General features: G+C 36.7%; 1 protein-coding gene and 1 long non-coding RNA gene across 2 annotated transcripts in view; one reads left to right on the forward strand and one right to left on the reverse strand.

The window, feature by feature from the left end:
• The window catches only part of LOC140164776 (uncharacterized), a 406,719-nt gene that overhangs the window by 324,658 nt on the left and 61,851 nt on the right, over positions 1-20,210 (reverse strand). The gene's annotated exons all lie outside the window — the stretch shown is intronic.
• Positions 192-20,021, forward strand: LOC140164773 (cytosolic Fe-S cluster assembly factor narfl-like). Its single transcript, XM_072188143.1, has 10 exons — positions 192-293; positions 5,536-5,628; positions 6,722-6,877; positions 7,554-7,686; positions 9,169-9,300; positions 10,082-10,330; positions 11,427-11,499; positions 12,671-12,808; positions 15,359-15,516; positions 18,230-20,021. Exons 1-10 carry the CDS (start codon positions 231-233, stop codon positions 18,469-18,471), a joined length of 1,437 nt encoding a protein of 478 aa, XP_072044244.1. The 5' UTR covers positions 192-230; the 3' UTR covers positions 18,472-20,021.

A 20,210-nucleotide genomic window follows, 5' to 3' on the forward strand; every position in this document is an offset into this window, starting at 1 on the left:
AATAGAGGAAAGGGGGTCTTTGTGACTTATATTTTGCATGTATGATCTCGTTTTTCTTTGAGTTCTTATGTGACATAAAAACAGTGTAGGCTGAGCCGCGCCGTTGGGCCTGTATCGGGGAGAAGGAGAAGCACCTGTCAGAGGGCGGTATTTTTGGCTTAATTGGTGACGCGCTGCGAATAACAATTGTTTTCGCAAATCGCAATCGCCAAATAAAAGGAACAGAGAAAATGGCAAATTTCAGTGGAGCTCTACGTTTGACCGATTTAGATGACTTTATTACCCCTTCGCAGGTGAGAAATAGTTGTATTTTAAAGTAGAAATGTATAGAAAAAGTATCCCACATTATCATCGACGGATTAGTCGTAAATTTGGACATTGTTTATGCCCTGAATTATAGCATGCAAATAGTGCTAGCTTTTTAACTTTTTAGTTTTAAGCTTAACTAAGATAGACATGTCCACATTGCTTATTATAGAGGGTGACATTCAATCCAAAAAGTTGTGTCCACAGTAGCTCACAGTCGATGGCTTAACTGTGTAATCCCCATCGGGAAATACAAAACTTTGAAATTTGGACACCAGAAACTTGACGACGCAGTCTAAAAAGTGCTGGTACTTTATCCTTGATACAGAAGTCAGCATGCAGTGAAAGTTAGATTTCATAAAATAAAATCGCCTTTGTGTAAAATGGATCATCGTGGTAAAAAATGGTGCATTAAATGCTTTTTTGTACAGTAAGTCAGTGTAAGGCATTGTCAATGATGGGCACAGAAAAGTGCAGTTTTTTAAAACCAGATATTTGCCCATAACTTCGCTAATTTTAGACCTACAGACATGGTTGATCCCTCATTTTTTAAGTTAAATAATCACCTTTTTAAACAAAATAATTTCAATGTGAAATATCCTACTTGAAAATTTTGTGAACATGCCTAACTAAGACTAAAAGTAAAATGAAAAACATAAAAAGGTTCAAATGAAACCATAGACCATTCTGTAATCTGTACAACATAAATATAATTGTGGCATATGATTTTGCCTGATTCAGTAGGTATCCCTCTTATGATGATAACTCTAGCTTTTGAATTGCACACAATGAATAGTCTCTGATTTCGAGGCTATAGTAGAGTCCATTGCTATAATTTATCCGAAGATCAGAGTTGACATTGTAGGTAACCCAGGCAAACCTTAGTTAACACATTTGCTAGTCAGTCAAATTCGCCGACAATGTCAATGCATTTTTACATAGAAATTTAAAACAAATGCCCGAAGAAAGAAACCTACATAAATATGTTTTCTATACTTCACTTGACCCAAATATATGATTTTTTATGGTGATAAGTCACCCGCACATGGAATTTTAGAGGATTTGGATAGCATTTCCATTAAAAAAGCTGCTATCATAATGAGACTAAGATCTAGAAACACCCCCGAAATGCCGTTTTGGGGAATTTTGCTAGCTGAAACTTTTTGATGAAAGTCAATATTTGACAAGATGTAACTTTGCTACGGAAAGTGCTATGAAAAAATGGTTTTCAGTTTTGGCTTTGTTTACTCAAGGGCTTTAATTTGATATATAAAATGATGCAGTTTGATGGCAAATTTAAATTCACCTAGCATACCTAGACATTGTTGCAACATATGTTAAAGTCATAATGTACGATCTTTTTTCAGAATTTACCTTTATTTTTTTCAAAACCGATTTTTTTTGGCATATTTGTAATACTTACACATGTTCTAACTTAAATCTATGAGCAAACTGTCAAATTCGTCCTATTTGTAGTAAAACGGGACGATTTTCTGTTGGTCCGACATAAAGTCATAATTTTTTAGATTATGACTTTATGTCGGCCACGATCATAAACCGTAGTCTCGTACAAAATTAGCTTGGTTACGCTCACTCCACATGTGGAGGAGCGTAACCAAACTAACAGCAGAGGAGACTAACTCTCAAGCCGCACTCGCTGTCCTAATCCAAATAGTGCGAGATGTTTCGAGTGATAGAGGTGAAGATTATGATGTTGTTTCTTTGCAAATTCCCAATGTTTTTCGCGTCCAAATGTATTGGGAACTTTGATAATGATTGTATATTATCATTTTAGAAGAAAAAAAGAAAAATCTAAAAATTTAAAAAGATCGTACATTAAGGCTTTAAATGTTTAAAATGTTAAGCTTTCGTTTTCCAAATTTGAAACTCAACTTATTTGATCTTTCGCGCATGCTCTGCCAAAAATAAATGATTTTCTTAACTCATCGCTTCTTTTGCGCACATCTGTATCTGTAGTTAGTACTACACAACGCTCCCTACTGGAACCAGATGTGTAGGATCTGGATAAATGTCAATGTGATGATACCCAGATTTCAAATCAAATGAAAACATATAATTGTTCTTCTTAAAGTATTGTAACGCAGCAGACCAGTCTTCAAAATGAATTTTAATTATTAATATAACGAAGATCTAAAATTAGCCTCTTTTTGCCTGAACTTTGAATGCAAACTGAGAGAGGATTAACAATGCCAGGTGGTACAGATAATTCAACAACTAAATTCTTCGACCATAAATCATTAGTGGCTTTCAAACAAAATCAGAATTGTCACGAGCTGAGTATTGTAAAACAGGATTATGTAACCAAATTCAATTACACGGAGAATGTCATCTGGTGCTCCAATCTCCTTCCAGAATGCGATGTTCACCTTCATTCTTCCTCGAACTATAGGTTCAGCATTGCTTTGCTCGTATCGTATTCGTAAAAATTGTTCAAAAAGAAATCGAAATTGTACCTAAAGTCAGCGTCCACAGCCGGTTGAACATGTTGCAACTTTACCAATCCTCTGCTTGGTCCGGCTGAAAAAATATCTGTAGATAGAGTGACCCGCTTCTTGACTTGTGCTAAGTACGGGTGAAAAAATACCTGCTGTTTAAGTAGAACCATAAGATGGAGCTATATAAAATGTATACAAAATATAACAAACAGCACTTACATGTATACTTTCATTAACTATACAACTCATCCGTATTAGGATTACATAAAAATCATTGATATATATCCACCCAGAAGACACCTAACCAGCCAAACTTGAGACAAAACTCCGACTCGGGGTTATATAGATTAGTTACATAATTATTAGTCATTCAACTCATAGACCAACTGATCTAGTCATATGACGTATGAATAACAAAACACAGGTTAAACATGCTTATACGGTCCCGCGCTTACACGATAAAGAAACACAAAGTTACTATATAACGATGTCACTCACATGTTCAGCTGTGACAAAACCGATTGGGCATTTTATTATTCATAATATCACATCATTACACTTGCCCGACTCTTTATTTCACAAACGCACGAAATATTAAACAAGTACCATCCACCAAAATTATCTACCTGCACATTTTAACATTTATCAGCTTTACTGGCCTTGTTTGAAATCTGGCTTGAAATTTCTGATTGCTTGGCAAATATACTGCCAGTGCCCCATTTCGCCGCACCTGAAGCATTGGTCAGTAAGTTTGGGAACTCCCCTCCTGGAAGTAAAGGTGTTGCCGCTGCCTGAATATGGGTATCTATTTGATTGAAAATAGCTACAAAAATTACTAAATTAAATAAATGAGTTCTGGTACAGATCCAATAAAAATGAAAGTACTCACTATATATTTCAGTTCCTATCAGGAACCTTGTTCACTCTGCAATGACTGTAGTGTTTCTAGATGTTGGCAGTCCTTGGTGGCTGTGATGGTGTTGCCACATTTGTAGGTTGCCGTTTTGAGATGATCTAGTCATAAATTCTGTCCGATTTGTATGCCCCCTTGACTCATCCTTGTTCATACATGTAGTGTTTTTGCCCCTGCTCCTGATCCAGATGGCTTCTTTTAGCCAATTTGTGTGGTTTTGTCTGCCTCTTGATCTATGATTGCTGCCTCGTCCCAGTTGATAACATGGTTGCTGGCTGCGACATGCTCAGTTATTGCCGATTTATGAATTTGGGATGTGGATGACTTTCTTTGTGATCTGGTAAAATTTTTGGAACTTATTTTTTCAGCTTCAGTTTTGTGTTCAAATAGTCTAGTGAGTACTTTCATTTTTATTGGATCTGTACCAGAAATCATTTATTTAATTTGACTTTGAACGATCCTGATGAATCTCATCAATAACAAACATTGCTATTTGGATTAGGATAGGTCTCCTGGTGACGGCCCTGAGGATATGGGGCATTCCTTCTGAATTGGCCTTTTTCCTGCTTGGCTCTTTCTTTTGCTGACGCGGCTCTAACAGCAGCCTTGATCCTCTTGTCGTCATCTGAATTGTCCGCTAATTCGTCTACCACCTTCCAACTCTCGTTCTTATCTGCCAATTTTATGTGTTTGTTTCTGGTTTTGATATCTTCCAGACTAGCCTTCAGCTCTGCTTTTGCGAAAGAAATATTACCCTTCTCTAATTTTTCTAACGCCCTGTCTATTCTTTCTTTCACCTTGACGTGAAATTGAAACTGAATTTGAACTGAGTTTTGGCAGACTCTCTCGCTGATTCTAGAACTTGACTTTTGGTTAAAATTAATGCGTCATCAATATATTCTCTGACGCCACCCACCGCTGATTTAATTATATCAGAAATACTTCCTTAAGTTATAACTTGAATGGGTACTTCACCTTCTTGTTGGACTTGGGCTGCAACTTCTCCAGCTTGTCCCTCTCTGTTAGACATAATCAGTCCTGATAAATCCAAAAAAAGTTCGTGAAGAACACTATATCCAAAATAAAATTCAATGGCGTAGCCAGCGACTGAAGTCGATGATGTGCATATGGTCAATGACTGCTACCTGCAGGTACGTGCCATTCCCACCCCTCCGATCACAATAGAATTTCCATCATTCATTTGCATATATGCAAAATACAACTTTCAACCAATATAAAATTAGCATTCTTGAGTAACTCATAGCAGCTAGCTGCCAGCTTAGCATCTTAATTCATGATTATTTTCAATACTATTATGATGTCTTCAATTGATATGCCTGGTCCACCTCTGTCTTACACTGATCGAATCAGTGGCTGCTATGCAAGCGGCTACATGAGCTACTGACAGTAACCCCTAAACCAGTTCCAATAATAGAAATGTCCCGGCTTCGACCGGGAGTTCCAAGAAGTGCTGTGTATGTGTTGCCACGGTGTAGTGTGCATTCACATGTATTCATACTTAGCTGTTGGAACAAGGAAATCTTTGCTCTACAAATGATTACAAATTACACATTTGTAATCATTTTTCACCACGTCATTGAGGTATGTTTAACATCTTTATACCGAAATACTTGTACATCCTGATGAATTTATTTACGAATGATTATTCCTCATAAACAGTTTTTTGAAATTCACCAAAAACTTGTTATTTTTATGCCATTATGGTATCTTGGATGTGCAGGGAACGGAAATCACCAAATATGTGCTCTGCATAGGAAGTGTTTAAGTTTTACTAATAAAGTGTAATACAGTACACACTACATGCTAAATTGTATGTTTGATGTTTATTTTGTATTCCAGGAATGTATTAAACCAGTTGAAGTAGAAAGATTACCTGGCAAAGGGGGCGCTATTCGTATACGCGATGATGGAAGCTATGTACAAGTTGGATTGGTATGTAATTTGTGAACAGGACCATTATGATGTTTCTATAGATGAATCCGACGAGCCAAGTGATGGTCAGGATTATGTCGGCCATACATGTAGCTGGGGCCATCCGTGCCAAACTAGCTTAGTTCGTTTGGATTGCGATCCAAGACGCCCACTATTGCGAGCGCATCGGAGTGCGTAGTGCTTGCACCACATCACGGGAGTGGTAAAAGCTGCACGCCTGTGATACTGGTGTCACGTAAAATGGATGGATGGCCCCCAGGTATGGCGGCTAGTGAGGTGTAGGAATGTGGCTCGTTGGATTCGTCTATATGTCCAAACCATGCCACTTTATAATGCAGCTTTAAATTTAACCAATTCTTATGTTTTAATGAGTCCAAGTGTGTGAAAATATTGGATCCAAAACATAATAATGATAAAATTGGATGCTTCATGCCCAATATTTATTGGTCTTGCTATGATATCAAGTTTTAAAATATTGGACTATTCTAGGTCTCATCCAATGATATCTAATTCATAGCTCGATCAGTAAATATGGGCTGAATCCATCCAATTTTATATCAAACTTAGATTCAAGGGCTTAGGCTGCCAGCCGTGTAGGGAGTGTTTTACACACCCAAATTTGTAAATACACACCCAGTTTTTGCCCACAAGGCCTATACTTTGTATACAAGCCTTAAATTTACACACCCAGTTTTTTAAAATTTACACACCCTAACCTTCAAATCCTGCCTAAAGGTTCGTTCATACTACCACCGCATTTGCGATGCGTTGCCTTGCGATGCGGTACGTTGTCGCACTGCATCGTACTGCAAACTACTGCATTGCGATATCGCAATAAAGTTAAATACATTTTAACTTGGAAATGCGACGAGTTGCGTTGAGTTGCGGTAAAAGTAATCGATATATCGGCATCGCAAAGCAACGCATCGCAAACGCGGTGGTAGTATGAACGATCCTTAAGACCTAGATTCAATATGTTTTGGTAATAGTAAAATAATTGGACCACCCTCTTTAATCAAGATGTGCAAACTCAGTGGTTGCATTTCCTTGCACTATTCAGTTGAATAAATGGAATATATATTTTCTTTGACAGGATGGGGAGGAGCAGAGGCTTAAGAAGGCTCGCATAACCCTGAATGACTGTCTTGCATGCAGCGGGTGTATCACGTCCGCAGAGAGCGTACTGATCACACAGCAAAGTCAGGAAGAGCTGTATCGGATACTGGAGGAAAATAACAAGTTGGTTGATGTAAGTCTAATAAATAAAAAAGAGTGATTTATGTTGTGCTATGCCCACAAGGCAGGGCCAATATAGGAATGATTAAGAACAATTTTAGAAGGGGCTAAGGCATTTGCCCTTTCCTCCCAAATACCATGATTGAAAGCCTAACTCTCCTAGGATCAGCAGAGAAAAGCAATTCAGCACAACCCTTACTTTACAAATTGTACATTAATCTGTAGAAAAATTATTTTCTTTCACAACAAGTACAGGGACTTGATGAACTTCAATCAATCTGATATATAATAAATTTAGAGATCAAAAAAATCTGGACTCACTGGGAATTAAAGTCCAGTCGTTTGGTGACCATTTATGATCTTACACCACTGCACTATAATATAAAAAAAGTCAGAAATTAAAAAAACCACAGTCAATAAAAACACCTGTAGAACAAATGATAGGTTAGTTGAATAACTAGGTCATTGCCATTGTTAGTATGTGATACATTCCAAACATGAGCCATGGGCAATTTGTTTCTTTATTTTCACAGCTGGTATTGGGTAATCTCAACTAGTCATGACTGCCTATTCTCTCACTTAATGTCCTGCTACATGTAGGGTAATGTATACAATATAAGTGAAAGAAAGTGATTTTTAAATGACTAATATAATTATTTTATTTATCAATTATAATTACATGTTACCAGACTGGGCAATCCGACAAGAAGAAATTGATCATTGTATCAGTATCACCTCAATCAACAGCATCTTTAGCTGCTAAGTATAAACTCACTATGGAACAATCTATGCTGAGGCTATCAGGATTCTTAAAAGATTTAGGTAAGGAAATACTAAAGCAAAAAAAAGTTTTGTCTCAAAGCTCACGAGTGGTTTGAAAACAAATATTCCTGACTTGGTATTTTTATGGTATTTTGAGGAAAAAATCAGATTTTTCTTTTTTTTCAAATCTCGCGATTTTACAAATGCATGAGCAAGCTTTGAGACAAACTTTTTTTTTTTGCCTAATCAACTCTCAAATTTAACAGGCATCGTTTGATTTGACTTCTTGTGGCCACAGAGAACTATTCAAAGTTTATGTACAAATGAAAACAATTACATCACATTCAAAACCTTGTGCGGATGGAATGAACAAAAATTTAAAGTAAGAAAAGCATCAATGGGCTATTCCATTTAAATTCAACAACATAGGGAGTATAAGTTTCAAATAGAATAGACAATTGGGTAACTTCCATTTGAAATACTCACTCCAGTTGTGGAATATATAGGTAAAGCCATAATACAGGGGGAGTATGGGTTTCAAAATGGATCAACTCTGACCAATTACATTAAAAAAGCATATTCCCCCTGTAGAAGATATTTTCAAAATCTTCCACAGGGGTAGTGTGGATTTCAAATGGAATAGCCCAATGTAACATTTCAGAAAATGCATGCCCAGAATTTTGCACATTTTTACCCATTTAAAGTACTCCTCGCCTGATGTTAAAATCTAAGTCTCTGAAATGGACAATGCACTACATGTAGGCTGTTCTGTACTTTCCATGTAATGATCGCAAGTTTACAACAATTGCCGAGCGAAATCTGACAATTCGCACAAAAATAGATGGTCTGGTCTACATCAGGTTTGCCTGAACATGTTCAAGTGATGTTGGGTTTGGGTGTAGATGGGACGGGGAAATCCAGGGTCAGGGTGAAGAAAATCTTGCCCGCATGGCTCTGATGTAAGCACACACTTGGCTGACCATGAGGAAAAAAAAGAGATGTTTGCTTGCTTTCAATGGACCAACCCCAATTTTGAAAATCAGAAAATAGTTTTTTTTTCTATTTACTGTTCAAAAGAATACCGACCCTGTTTTTGGAAATTCATGAAAAAGTTGTTTTTTTCTTTTCAAATTTTTGCATTCTGAAAAGGTAAAAAAAATGTATTTTAGACCTTGCGACTTGTGTTCAACATTTTAGTTGTTTTGTAATGTTAGTTGATTCATTTTGACACCAAAATTGTCTGATTTTTCATATTTTGAGCCTTAATTAATACAAACAGTAGAGTTTGCTAGGTTTTTTTTTTATCCCGACGGACCCAATTTTTAAAAATCATTTGAGGGCAAGCAAACAATTTTTTTTGGCCTGAATGCAAACACAATGGATTACAAAATCTTTACGAAAAGACCCCACTTTTCTTTGTCTGTGAGTCAGAATTTGTAAGTCTAAGACTTGAAATAACCTATTATACATTGGTCAGTATACAAAGTCTTACATTTGCCGTCAAATGTTTATCGTATTCCTTCACTTTCTTCATTCTTACAGGTGTAGATCATGTATTTGATGTGACTTTTGCCAGAGATCTTAGCCTACTGGAGAGCCAGAGAGAATTTGTCAGAAGATATAGAAATAAAGCTGAAAAAGGCTCATTTCCAATGCTTGCATCAGCTTGCCCAGGTTTGTAGAACACTATGTACAATGTACATGTTGGATGTAGTGTTTATCTTGAATTTAAGGAAAACATTACTGCTTCGGAAAATTCCACTTCACTAAAGCAAATGAAGTATAGGAAGTGTTAAACTGCTTTTGATATACTGCATACAGAGTTGAAACTTATCAGACAATTACAAGAAAAATGAATAAATACTATCCATAAAATGACATTGTTTTGTTGTTCCATCACAAAATATGGTTCATTTTCTTCATGTAACCTTTATATGAGACACCTTGTAGTTTCCATGATTTCAGAGTTTTTCTAAAGCAGTAAACTTTTGAAGATTTTACACACATATATAAACAATGCCCTGTGTGTCAGTTTCAAGGTGTTCCTAGCAGTGTATCATGGAAAGTTCCTGACCTCAATCCATATTAATGTAGGATGAGTTTTATCCATGGACTAACTAGATAAAGACTAACCACAAACAAGTTAAGTCCCAGCATCATCTGTTAATGAGGGCCAATCGTTCCATGAAGTGCGACAGACAAAACTGCTATCCACATACCGCAGATTTTTACAATCTTCGACACGCAGCGCTCTATCGCGTATACGTGAAGGCACGCAACACTGGAATGATTGTTAGACATGCACAATCAAACAATCTGCCCTCATGAATATGCAAGAATTCACAGCATACAAAGCATGGGGACATTGACTGTTGGTATTATAGTCTGCATTAGTCTATGGTTCTATCATATTGATAGATCTAATACTGTCAACATTTTCGTTATCTCCATACAGGGTGGGTTTGTTATGCAGAGAAAACCCATGGCTCATACATCCTTCCATTCATCAGTACAACCAAATCACCACAGCAAGTCATGGGTTCCATCGTCAAGGATTACTTCGCTAGGAATCATGGGAAGACACCGGATCAAGTGTATCATGTGACCATCATGCCGTGTTTTGACAAGAAGCTGGAGGCATCTAGGGAGGATTTTTATAGCGATTTGTATAAGACCAGAGATGTGGATTGTGTTATTACCTCAGGTATAGTATACAAAGATTTACTGCTCATGAGGGATCTGGTGGAATCTATTGGTCCCCGAGGTGAACTGGAGACAGTGGGCCTACTATTTTCCCGAGACCGCCAGCAGAGGGGACCAATAGATTCGACCAGTTCCCTAATTTAGAGCAGGAAATATTTGTTTTATATCCTTATTCTTTGTTCATTGATTGGTGAAAATATTAGAAACACAAGGCCTTCCAGTAGTACCCCATACCCTAATCAATCAGATTTTTGACTGCTTTGGAAAATAGTTAAAACTATTTTTGGTCACATGATACTCGTTTAACCAATTAATGAACGAGAATATATTAATGAAGGATATAATACCTCATTACTACAAAATAAACAGGCAATCTCATCGAATAAGTAGATTTTACTGTTTGCAGGATGATGAAAAATATTAATGTGCAAAAACTTTGCTAAGAACAGTTACAATCATAAATGTTTTGTCTGGTTTTTACAAATTTAACATTTGCATATTGATTATTTAGTCTGATGGTTGTAAATGTTCCTTATAAATATTTCTTTATTTCCTTAAGTGTTTGTCTCTTCAGCCCCATATTTGTCCTTTAGTTTCTTTAAAAATAATTCTATTTTCAGCCCTACAATCATCTAAGTGCTATTGTCCCTTGTTGCCATTTTATCGTTAGTGGTCTACTTCTTACCCAATAATATTTCAAGTTAGGTAGCCTCCTTTTGCCCAAAGTTGCTTATTATCTTGTGAAGAAATGGTGGGTCTGAAAAGGGTCATCTGAACTACATTACAATCCTTTTGAAAGATAATTTAGTTGTATTGGGTGATCCAGATCAGCAAGTGAGAAATTTGACCGATCTGATGAGTTGAATCAGGATGGGCAAAAATTTGTATGCCAATCTACTTGACGATCTCTGAAACCCTCAGTCAAACCTGCAAACCACACTAAATACAGCAGAAGACTTAGTTTAAGTTAATAGCTCACATCTATCGACCACCACTGGCAATGGCAACAGCAACATACTGTTTACAACTTTTTGTCATTCAATATATTAACTTGACATTCATTTTATATATGATTTGTGTTTTTATTCAACTTGCAGGAGAATTAGAAGTAATGCTATCAAGAGAAAAGCTCTTGTTGTGTGACGTGGAACCAAAGACATTAGATACAGTGTGAGTATTGCTGTTTGGACAAATACTATTGTAGATGAAAATAATTAGATCATTGTCATCAGTCGGCTCAAGCTTGCATCAGTTACTTAATCATCCTAATCATTTCTGATTATTCCTTTTAATTGGTCTCATTATCATTTGATCACATGCAAAGATTTGTGAATAAATATGTTTAAATGCATTTTTAGTACTTCTCAAAATTACAAAAAATGACTTGGATAATTATCCTAGCATGATAACGATATGCAGACTCTATCAAGATCAGAAAAGTTCGGAAAACCTCGCTATTTATTCAGTAAGCTGGGGGTCAAATTGTACCTAAACTGGCAGACAAGGAATGTCATGAATTACAGTACCTTTTGCACAGAAATACAGCTTATTAAGCCAACATGAACATGGGGTCATCGGTTTAAATATTTTCCTATCATATTGAGCTAACACCTCAGCTACTTGGTTTTTCACAATAAGATACTAATGGAAAGAAATGATCAAATGCCATGCAGATGAGTACAATATACTGTGTGTAAATTGCCAAATGTTCACAGGGCAGCTATGGCACTAACCCACTTCTGGCACTGAGCAGTTGATATGGTCAACTAATTTAGCTAATACCGTAAAAACTTGATAGCATATGTGCTTTCTATCGAGCACATGATATTTTACCGAAGTCTGGCACTTTACCAACTGAGCTAATGGGGTTGAGACGCGCATTTCCAGGTTCACTTGTTCATATATAACTATGTGTATCTATGATTTGCTCAAAACCCTTTACACCTGGGAAGTGGGTTAACTTAAGATTGTGACCAAGCTTAGAAGTCAAGACCGAACCAGTCACATTTCAGTGCACATCTAGAACTAATTGAGATTTCATGGCCCAAGGTAGAAGGCAAAAAGCCACATAATTATAGTTGAGTTGCTCTATGAAAAAGGACATAAAATCTAAGCTACTAATCTATTACTGGTAATTACCCCCTTGACTAGTTTCGCTCCCAGCTCAGCCACTGTATTGTCACCTTGTTCTTGCTCTCTGTTCCTGGTCTGGTCAGTTAATTGCTCATTACCTCAAGGATGATAATTGTTGAATTAGTGGTCACACTTCTTGCTGACAGCTTATCAGTAGGGATCATAGAGCAACTCAACTATACTAATAATTTACTTGTTGTAATTTCAGGTACCCTGTTGAATCAGAGAAGAAATCCTTTAGTCATGATGGCGGAGGATCAGGAGGTTACCTGGAGCATATCATCAAATACGCAGCACATGAATTACATGGAAAACAATTAGGAAAAATAGAATATAAAACACTAAGGTATGGTTTATCTAGTGTTGGCATACAATAACTTAATTATGAAGCCATATTGTAACAGCTGCTGAGGAGGATGCCTCCATGTTTTTCAAAATTTTGATTTTTAATACAATTATAATGGTACTTTAGTAAACTAACATACCCTCCAAAAATCAAGGCATTAGGTGCTGCAAGTACGTCATTTTAATTTTTACGTTCAAAATATTAAAGAGTAAAACAAAAGTAACTACCCGTTTGGATTTGTTTCTATATTTCAAAAGGTATTGCTTCAATAGAAACTATTTTTGACATGCATCATCAGCAGACTCATAGCATCAAAGACACCGATTTCATACCTGTAGTTGACTTCATGCTTGAATGAGCACACATTAAATGAAAGAGTTCACTAAGTGGCAAAAAGTTAATTTCAAGCACTCGATTATGATGCATGTTTTCCTGGGTGCCTAATTATAATGCAAGTACCCGATTGCAGTTGCCCTGCTGGTCAGACAGGCGGGGCATGCATGATATTAAATTCTACTTGACCATCCTCCGGTAAAAAGAAACTCATTTTTGTGACTTTTGAAATCAGAAATATCTCCATTCATGTGTGATTACTCATGCATCAGAACACCTGTGGGATTATAACCACTGGGTATGAGTAGGCTGTGAGTCTGTAGATGATGCATGTCAAAAATATTTTTTTAAATATATTGAAGAAATACTTTTCGAAACAATAGTTATTTTTGTTTAGTTGAACGCATATGGCGTGCGGAAGGGTCATAACACATCAAAAAGAGCAACCTGAGTCAGGATCGTCAACATTGCAAAGCGATATGGAGAAAACCCAGCATTATTATATTACAACAGATACAATAGAGTCCCTGATCATCACTGATTTCTGCCTTTGGTGAATAATAGCCTATTATTAGAATGTTTGAATCTCGCGCGTACAGGCATAGGTCTATACAACAGGAAATGAGAAGAAAATTGAAATTTAGCAAAACAAATGTTCTACCCCTGACACACGGCCATAACACGTTCCGAGAATTCTATAAACATACTCAGGTCAAGGAGTTTATGTAAATCAATGTTTAGAGCACGCAACTGTTATAAAATATTCAAAAAGTTAAAAAATCGAAAAATATAAATAAAACTGATTATTACTGAAAACAAAATACTCTTTAATTTTATATTCAAAATTGTCAAAAGTACTCAAATTGCTTTTTTCAAAATCTGGAAAAAATGTAGGCCTAATAATTTATGTAATAATTGCTTAATCCCCGATCCGAATAGGAAAACATTTAACAGTATTCTCCAATTAAATATACAAACCAAAAAAAGGAACATTTTTGTATGAATTTGACCAGTTCTATATGATTCAAAAACACAAGCTGGGAAAATGTAAAAAAGAAGAAGAAGAAAAAAAATCATTTGAGAAGGCTTGGGTGGGGTTCGAACCCAGGATATATGCGTGATATTAAAAAAATACGTTAATGCGCGCTAACCGATTACGCCACGCAGCCAAAGATAACTAATTGAGGTAAAACGACAAACTTAATGAAAAAGAAGTCGAATGTTTATCAAACTAATTGATATCTCTCATCTGTGTTTTATTTGCATGATTCACAACAGAAATCAAACTTTATCCATATTTAAGCAAACAAAACACAAAACAAAGGCAATTCAAAATCCGCCTTTTTTAAGGGGGGGGGAGTACGGAAAAACACGCCGCCGTGAGGCGTTCAGAAATACATTTGTTATTGAAACAATGCGCCAAGTTTATGCACGATATATCATGTCCGACTGCCTTAGAATATTTCAACTTTTATATATTTTCCTAAAATGATGTAATACAAATATTTGTGTGGAAATACACGAATATTATGCTCATATTTAAGCTTTTAAGGAACTATAATGACGTTGCACTTCCGGTCCGTTGGAAGTGATTTGCCTCCATATGATTTGAAACGACATCAGAGGGTGTCTGACTTGATTTAAATTCATTTGTCTGGTGTGATTTTCTATTTTTTTAAAGCAAGTTTCTTGGGGGGGGGGGTTGAATGACTTTAACTCAAGAGACAATTTTGTTAGTGTTTATTTTCTGTGATTCTTCAAAATGTATTAATCATCACAGCAACATACGGAGGGAATTTAACTTCAATAGGCCTATATCAACAAGGGAACAAAGGCCTATATCAACAAAATGACTATTGGACCCCTATCTACATGTGGGTCGCTCATTAGAGATAAATAACACTTGGCTTTTTCCAAAATGATTTTCTAATGAAAGTGCACACATTGGTGATATTTATGCGCTGCAATTAATAGCAAATTTTTTTGTTTTACCTCATCTGTTCGGCTCAATAATTAAAAGAGGACATATCTGACAGTGAAAACTAACATTTTGTGGAAAAGGAATACAATTGTTTATCTTTTTGGGAATAGGCTTGGTTACACCATGTAAAGCATTTTGTAATCTCTTACTGCCAAGATACCTTGAATGAAATGTGTCGCCAGTTTATGTTAACATTTGATACAATTAAATATTTTCCATTTTCTTTCTCATAACAGGAATAAGGATTTCAAAGAAGTCACAGTTGAGATTGGTGGTCAGGAAGCTTTCAAAGCTGCACTAGCTTATGGTTTTAGGAACATACAGAATTTAGTACAGAAGATAAAGAGGAAGAAGTGTCAATATCACTTTGTAGAGGTCATGGCTTGTCCAGGAGGTAGGTATTACGTCTATATGAAATGCTATTCCAGTTGAGACATGACCTGTATCTTCCACACAGGGAGTGTAAATTGAAAATGACTGGGTGACTCCTCTTAAAATATACACCCCCTTCTGGGGGCCACTTGTATTTCAAGGTGGACACCATGCTCGTTTAAAAAACAAGTAAAAGGGTTGTTTTTCAGCATTGGGCAAGTACAGCGCTGTACCTCTTTAGGGTGTCAAAAACACCAAAAATCAGGAAAAAGGGTATACTTTTCCAAGCGAAATACTTGCTTAGGGTACCAAAGGGTGAAATAGGCTATGTTTGGCTTCTATCAGAAAAATCGTAGGGTAAAACATTAAGAAACATCAAACTACTTATATTAAACAAGAACCTGAACATGAATTTTTACTTTCTTAGTGTTAAACAAGGCGGTTCTCGAACCACGAGTCTCGCCTGCTTTCGCGATCGCCTGCTTTTACAATTACTTTTGGTAGAAGTAAATGAGAGACATTCTTCAAAGTCTTTTTTGGCCTAATAACTTGGCCTACACGACCCGAAATTGATATATGTAATGCTTAATATAACAAGTATCGCCGGATCCGTAGCGGTCGCATGGACAAGGAATTCAATTTTGCAGTGTTGGTGTCTTTGAAGCAGGTTCAAGTTTGACTCCTATTTTGACCTGTAACCCCTCTGTGAGCTTATCCTTTGAGGGCGCTCATCTTAAAATAATGCCAGAAAGGGTATTTCCATCCACGGGACAAAGCGTCTTGACATCAAAAGTGTTCGGAAACCGATTTCGGACACTTTTGATGCCCAAACGATTTTCGGGAAGAAAGCATCTTGACATCAAAAGTGTTCGGACACCGATTTCGGACACTTTTGATGCCCAAACGATTTTCGGGGACAAAGCGCCTTGACATCAAAAGTGTTCGGAAACCGATGTCGGACACTTTTGATGCCCAAACGATTTTCGGGAAGAAAGCGTCTTGACATCAAAAGTGTGCGGATACCGATATCGGACCCTTTTGATGCCCAGACGAGTAACGGGGACAAAGCGTCTGGACATCAAAAGTGTTCGGATACCGGTCTCGGACACGTTTGTTGTCCAAACGGTTTTCGGGGAGAAAGCGTCTTGACATCAAAAGTGTTCGGACACCGATTTCGGACACTTTTGATGCCCAAACGATTTTCGGGGACAAAGCGTCTTGACATCAAAAGTGTTCGAAACCGATTTGGACACTTTTGATGCCCAAACGATTTTCGGGAAGAAAGCGTCTTGACATCAAAAGTGTTAGGACACCGATTTCAGACACTTTTGATGCCCAAACGATTTTCGGGACAAAGCGTCTTCACATCAAAAGTGTTCGGAACCCGATTTCGGTCACTTTTGATGTCCAAACGATTTTCGGGGACAAAGCGTCTTGACATCAAAAGTGTTCGAAACCGATTTGGACACTTTTGATGCCCAAACGATTTTCGAGAAGAAAGCGTCTTGACATCAAAAGTGTTCGGACATCGATTTCGCGACACTTTTGATGCCCAAACGATTTTCGGGGAGAAAGCGTCTTGACATCAAAAGCGTTCGGACACCGATTTCGCACACTGTTGATGCCCAAACGATTTTCGGGACAAAGCGTCTTGACATCAAAAGTGTTCGGACATCGATTTAGACACTTTTGATGCCCAAACGATTTTCGGGACAAAGCGCCTTGACATCAAAGTGTTCGAAACCGATTTGGACACTTTTGATGTCCAAACGATTTTCGGGGACAAAGCGTCTTGACATCAAAAGTGTTCGGACACCGATTTCGGACAAATTCTGGAAAAAAAAAATTGATGGCTAGCCCAAAATATTTACTCCCAATTCCAGAAAAATACAGCACTGATTGTTTTTGGATCAAAAAAATATTATCCTGTTTTGCCAAATGAAACATAGCGAAATCCTAACCCTTTAGTTAGTACTAACTGGCAATATTTAATATTTTTGCAATTTGAGTGAAAATAGGCCAAAAACGTTTTTGTTCAAGTGCAGTCTCAAAATATAAAGACTTGGCACAAGTCCAAGTAATGAAATTTTTTAGCATAGGTTAAAAGTTGGCTCATAGTTTTAATATTTTATGTTATTTTTGATAATTGGTTATAAAATATATTAGAAAATATGCGGAGTAAATGTGCTCAGCCTTGTGAGATTCATGCACTGTTTGAAAAGGGTGTGTTTTCTGTATTTTATTAGCCTGTTATACATATTAGAGTTATGTACAACAGCATACATAATCTATCTTGACAACTTGTATCATATTCTGTTGTAGCTCCCACCTATTTCAACCTATCCTATACTTGTTATCAGCTATGTATGTCCCAACCAATAACTACATCGGTTTGATATGGCCTGACACAAAATATCCTAGGAGAATTAAGATATGTAGTTCACACATGGAGGTTACGGACTCTGGTATAGTCTTGTACCTACCACACTATCAGAAATCTGCCATTCTGCATTTACACATGGAAACTAAAAGAGTGTAACTCCAGCACTCTTCTGATAGAAATCAAATGGTAATATCTGTTTAAAAAGCACAGGTGCTTTTAAAGGTTCTTTTAGCACTAAGGACAAAGTATTGCCAATTCATACTCATTAATAAAAATACATGATTCTGAAATAATTTTATGACTTCACATAAAATGTACTGTAACATTTTGGTATGTTTTACATCATACACAGGCTGCTTGAATGGTGGTGGACAAATCCGACCAGAAGAAGGAGATAATCCCAAAGATTTATTGTCAAGAGTAGAGGATTTATATCAATCCATGGATACCAGGAAACCAGAATCAAATCCTGAAGTTGATCAGTTATACTCAGATTGGCTAGGTGGTGCTGATAGTGATAAAGCAAGGACTATGTTACATACAAAATACCATGAAGTAGAAAAAATGACTAATGCACTGACTATCAAGTGGTGATGTCAGCTAGGATACTATACTAGGAATTCCAATTGAATGGACCATGATTGTATGTCACATATTTCAAAATACTATTAGTTATCCCCTGTTTGTTCATGCAATATGAAAAATATCACTTGTTTTGAGGTCGTATCACACGCAGTGCAGGCCTCGTGTAATACGACCTCAAAACAAGTGATATTTTTCGTATTGCATATGAACAGACAGGGGGTAACGAATTTATCATTCAGTAGACATGAATTTAACACAAATAAATAAAAAAATAATACCACAATCATAAATGATCAAGTTATAGGCCTACTCCAAACTCTTCCATGCATGCTTTACAGTTTTTTGTCATGCAACTACCGCCAGGCCATGTAATACAGCGCGCCATTGCCATCGCGTGACGCACACTTAGCACACGACGCGAGGTAGCACGTAATTGCCGTCTCTACCGCATACGCGATCAGCACAGTGTACAATACAACATGAGTATGCAGGCCCGTTAATTGCCGGTACTGATTAAGAGCTGAATAATACGGCTATATATTGTACGGTAATTTATGAATGCTGAACAATACGAAATTATATTATTTGGCTATTAACCAATGAAATGTCGTTATCTACTGAATGATAAATACATGTACAACGTGAACGCACGATCATGGATACAATAATGAAAGTACTAACCAATCATGAGTGATGAGTTGGCATGGTTGGATTCACTTGTGTTACGCACACATGGGCATTCATCACACAGTGTACACAGAGATTCATAACGCTGTTGACAGCTATGTTCATTCAATTGAAATTTCTACTATGATGGGAAATGAAATATATCTATATATTATCTATTGGCCATTTTTAGACCTGAGGGGCACATTGGGAATTTCAGACCATTTGATGGGCTGCATGCAGTGTTATCATCAACTTTTCTTTTATATATTCATATGTTATTTTATAAGAAATGGCTTTCTGGGCGGCTTTGGACATAGTTGAAGGCGACATGTGGGCTGAAGGTTGCCCACCGCTGATGAGGAAGGACCATAGAACACACAAAATACCATGAAATAGAAAAAATTATACTAATATATTAACTATCAAGTGGTAATGTCAGCGAGCACAATTGGTAAACAGAATATATCTTATCAATTGGCCATAAGAGCAAGGCCTGTTACACACAAAATACCATGAAGTAGAAATAAATTACCGAAGCATTGACCATCAATTGTAGATGTCATGGCTAGGACACTGTAATGTGATATGGAATATATATATTATCAATTGGCTATTAGAACAGGGTTAGTCAACAGGGCACCTTGTAAATTTCAGACAATTTGATGGGCCGCATACAGTTATCAACTTTTATTTGACCTGTTCTGTCAGAATCAGATGGAGCTGGGCATCTACATGTTACTGTTTTCAGAGTTTCAAACAGCCGGTGGTTGCTAAAATAAGATTCTACAAATTGAAAGGACTGCATTAAGGGATCTAGAATGAGCATTTATGGCATTTCGACAGTATTTTTTGTGGGACATGAGAGCACCTCAGACGTGTCGAATTGCATTCTGAATACTGAAGCATGTCTTTCTGATATCAAATAATTTTCATTTTTGAAATTCACGATATAATACAAATTTTATGACAAATTATTAAAATTTGATATTTTTCAAATTTTGATATATAACAGTCCTCGAAATAAATTTTATAAATCTAATGATATATTCTTAAAGTGTATGTAGCTGGGAGGAAAAGCC

This window comes from Amphiura filiformis, chromosome 11 (genome assembly GCF_039555335.1).
Source record: "Amphiura filiformis chromosome 11, Afil_fr2py, whole genome shotgun sequence".
In the NCBI taxonomy this organism is placed as follows: Eukaryota; Metazoa; Echinodermata; class Ophiuroidea; order Amphilepidida; family Amphiuridae; genus Amphiura; species Amphiura filiformis.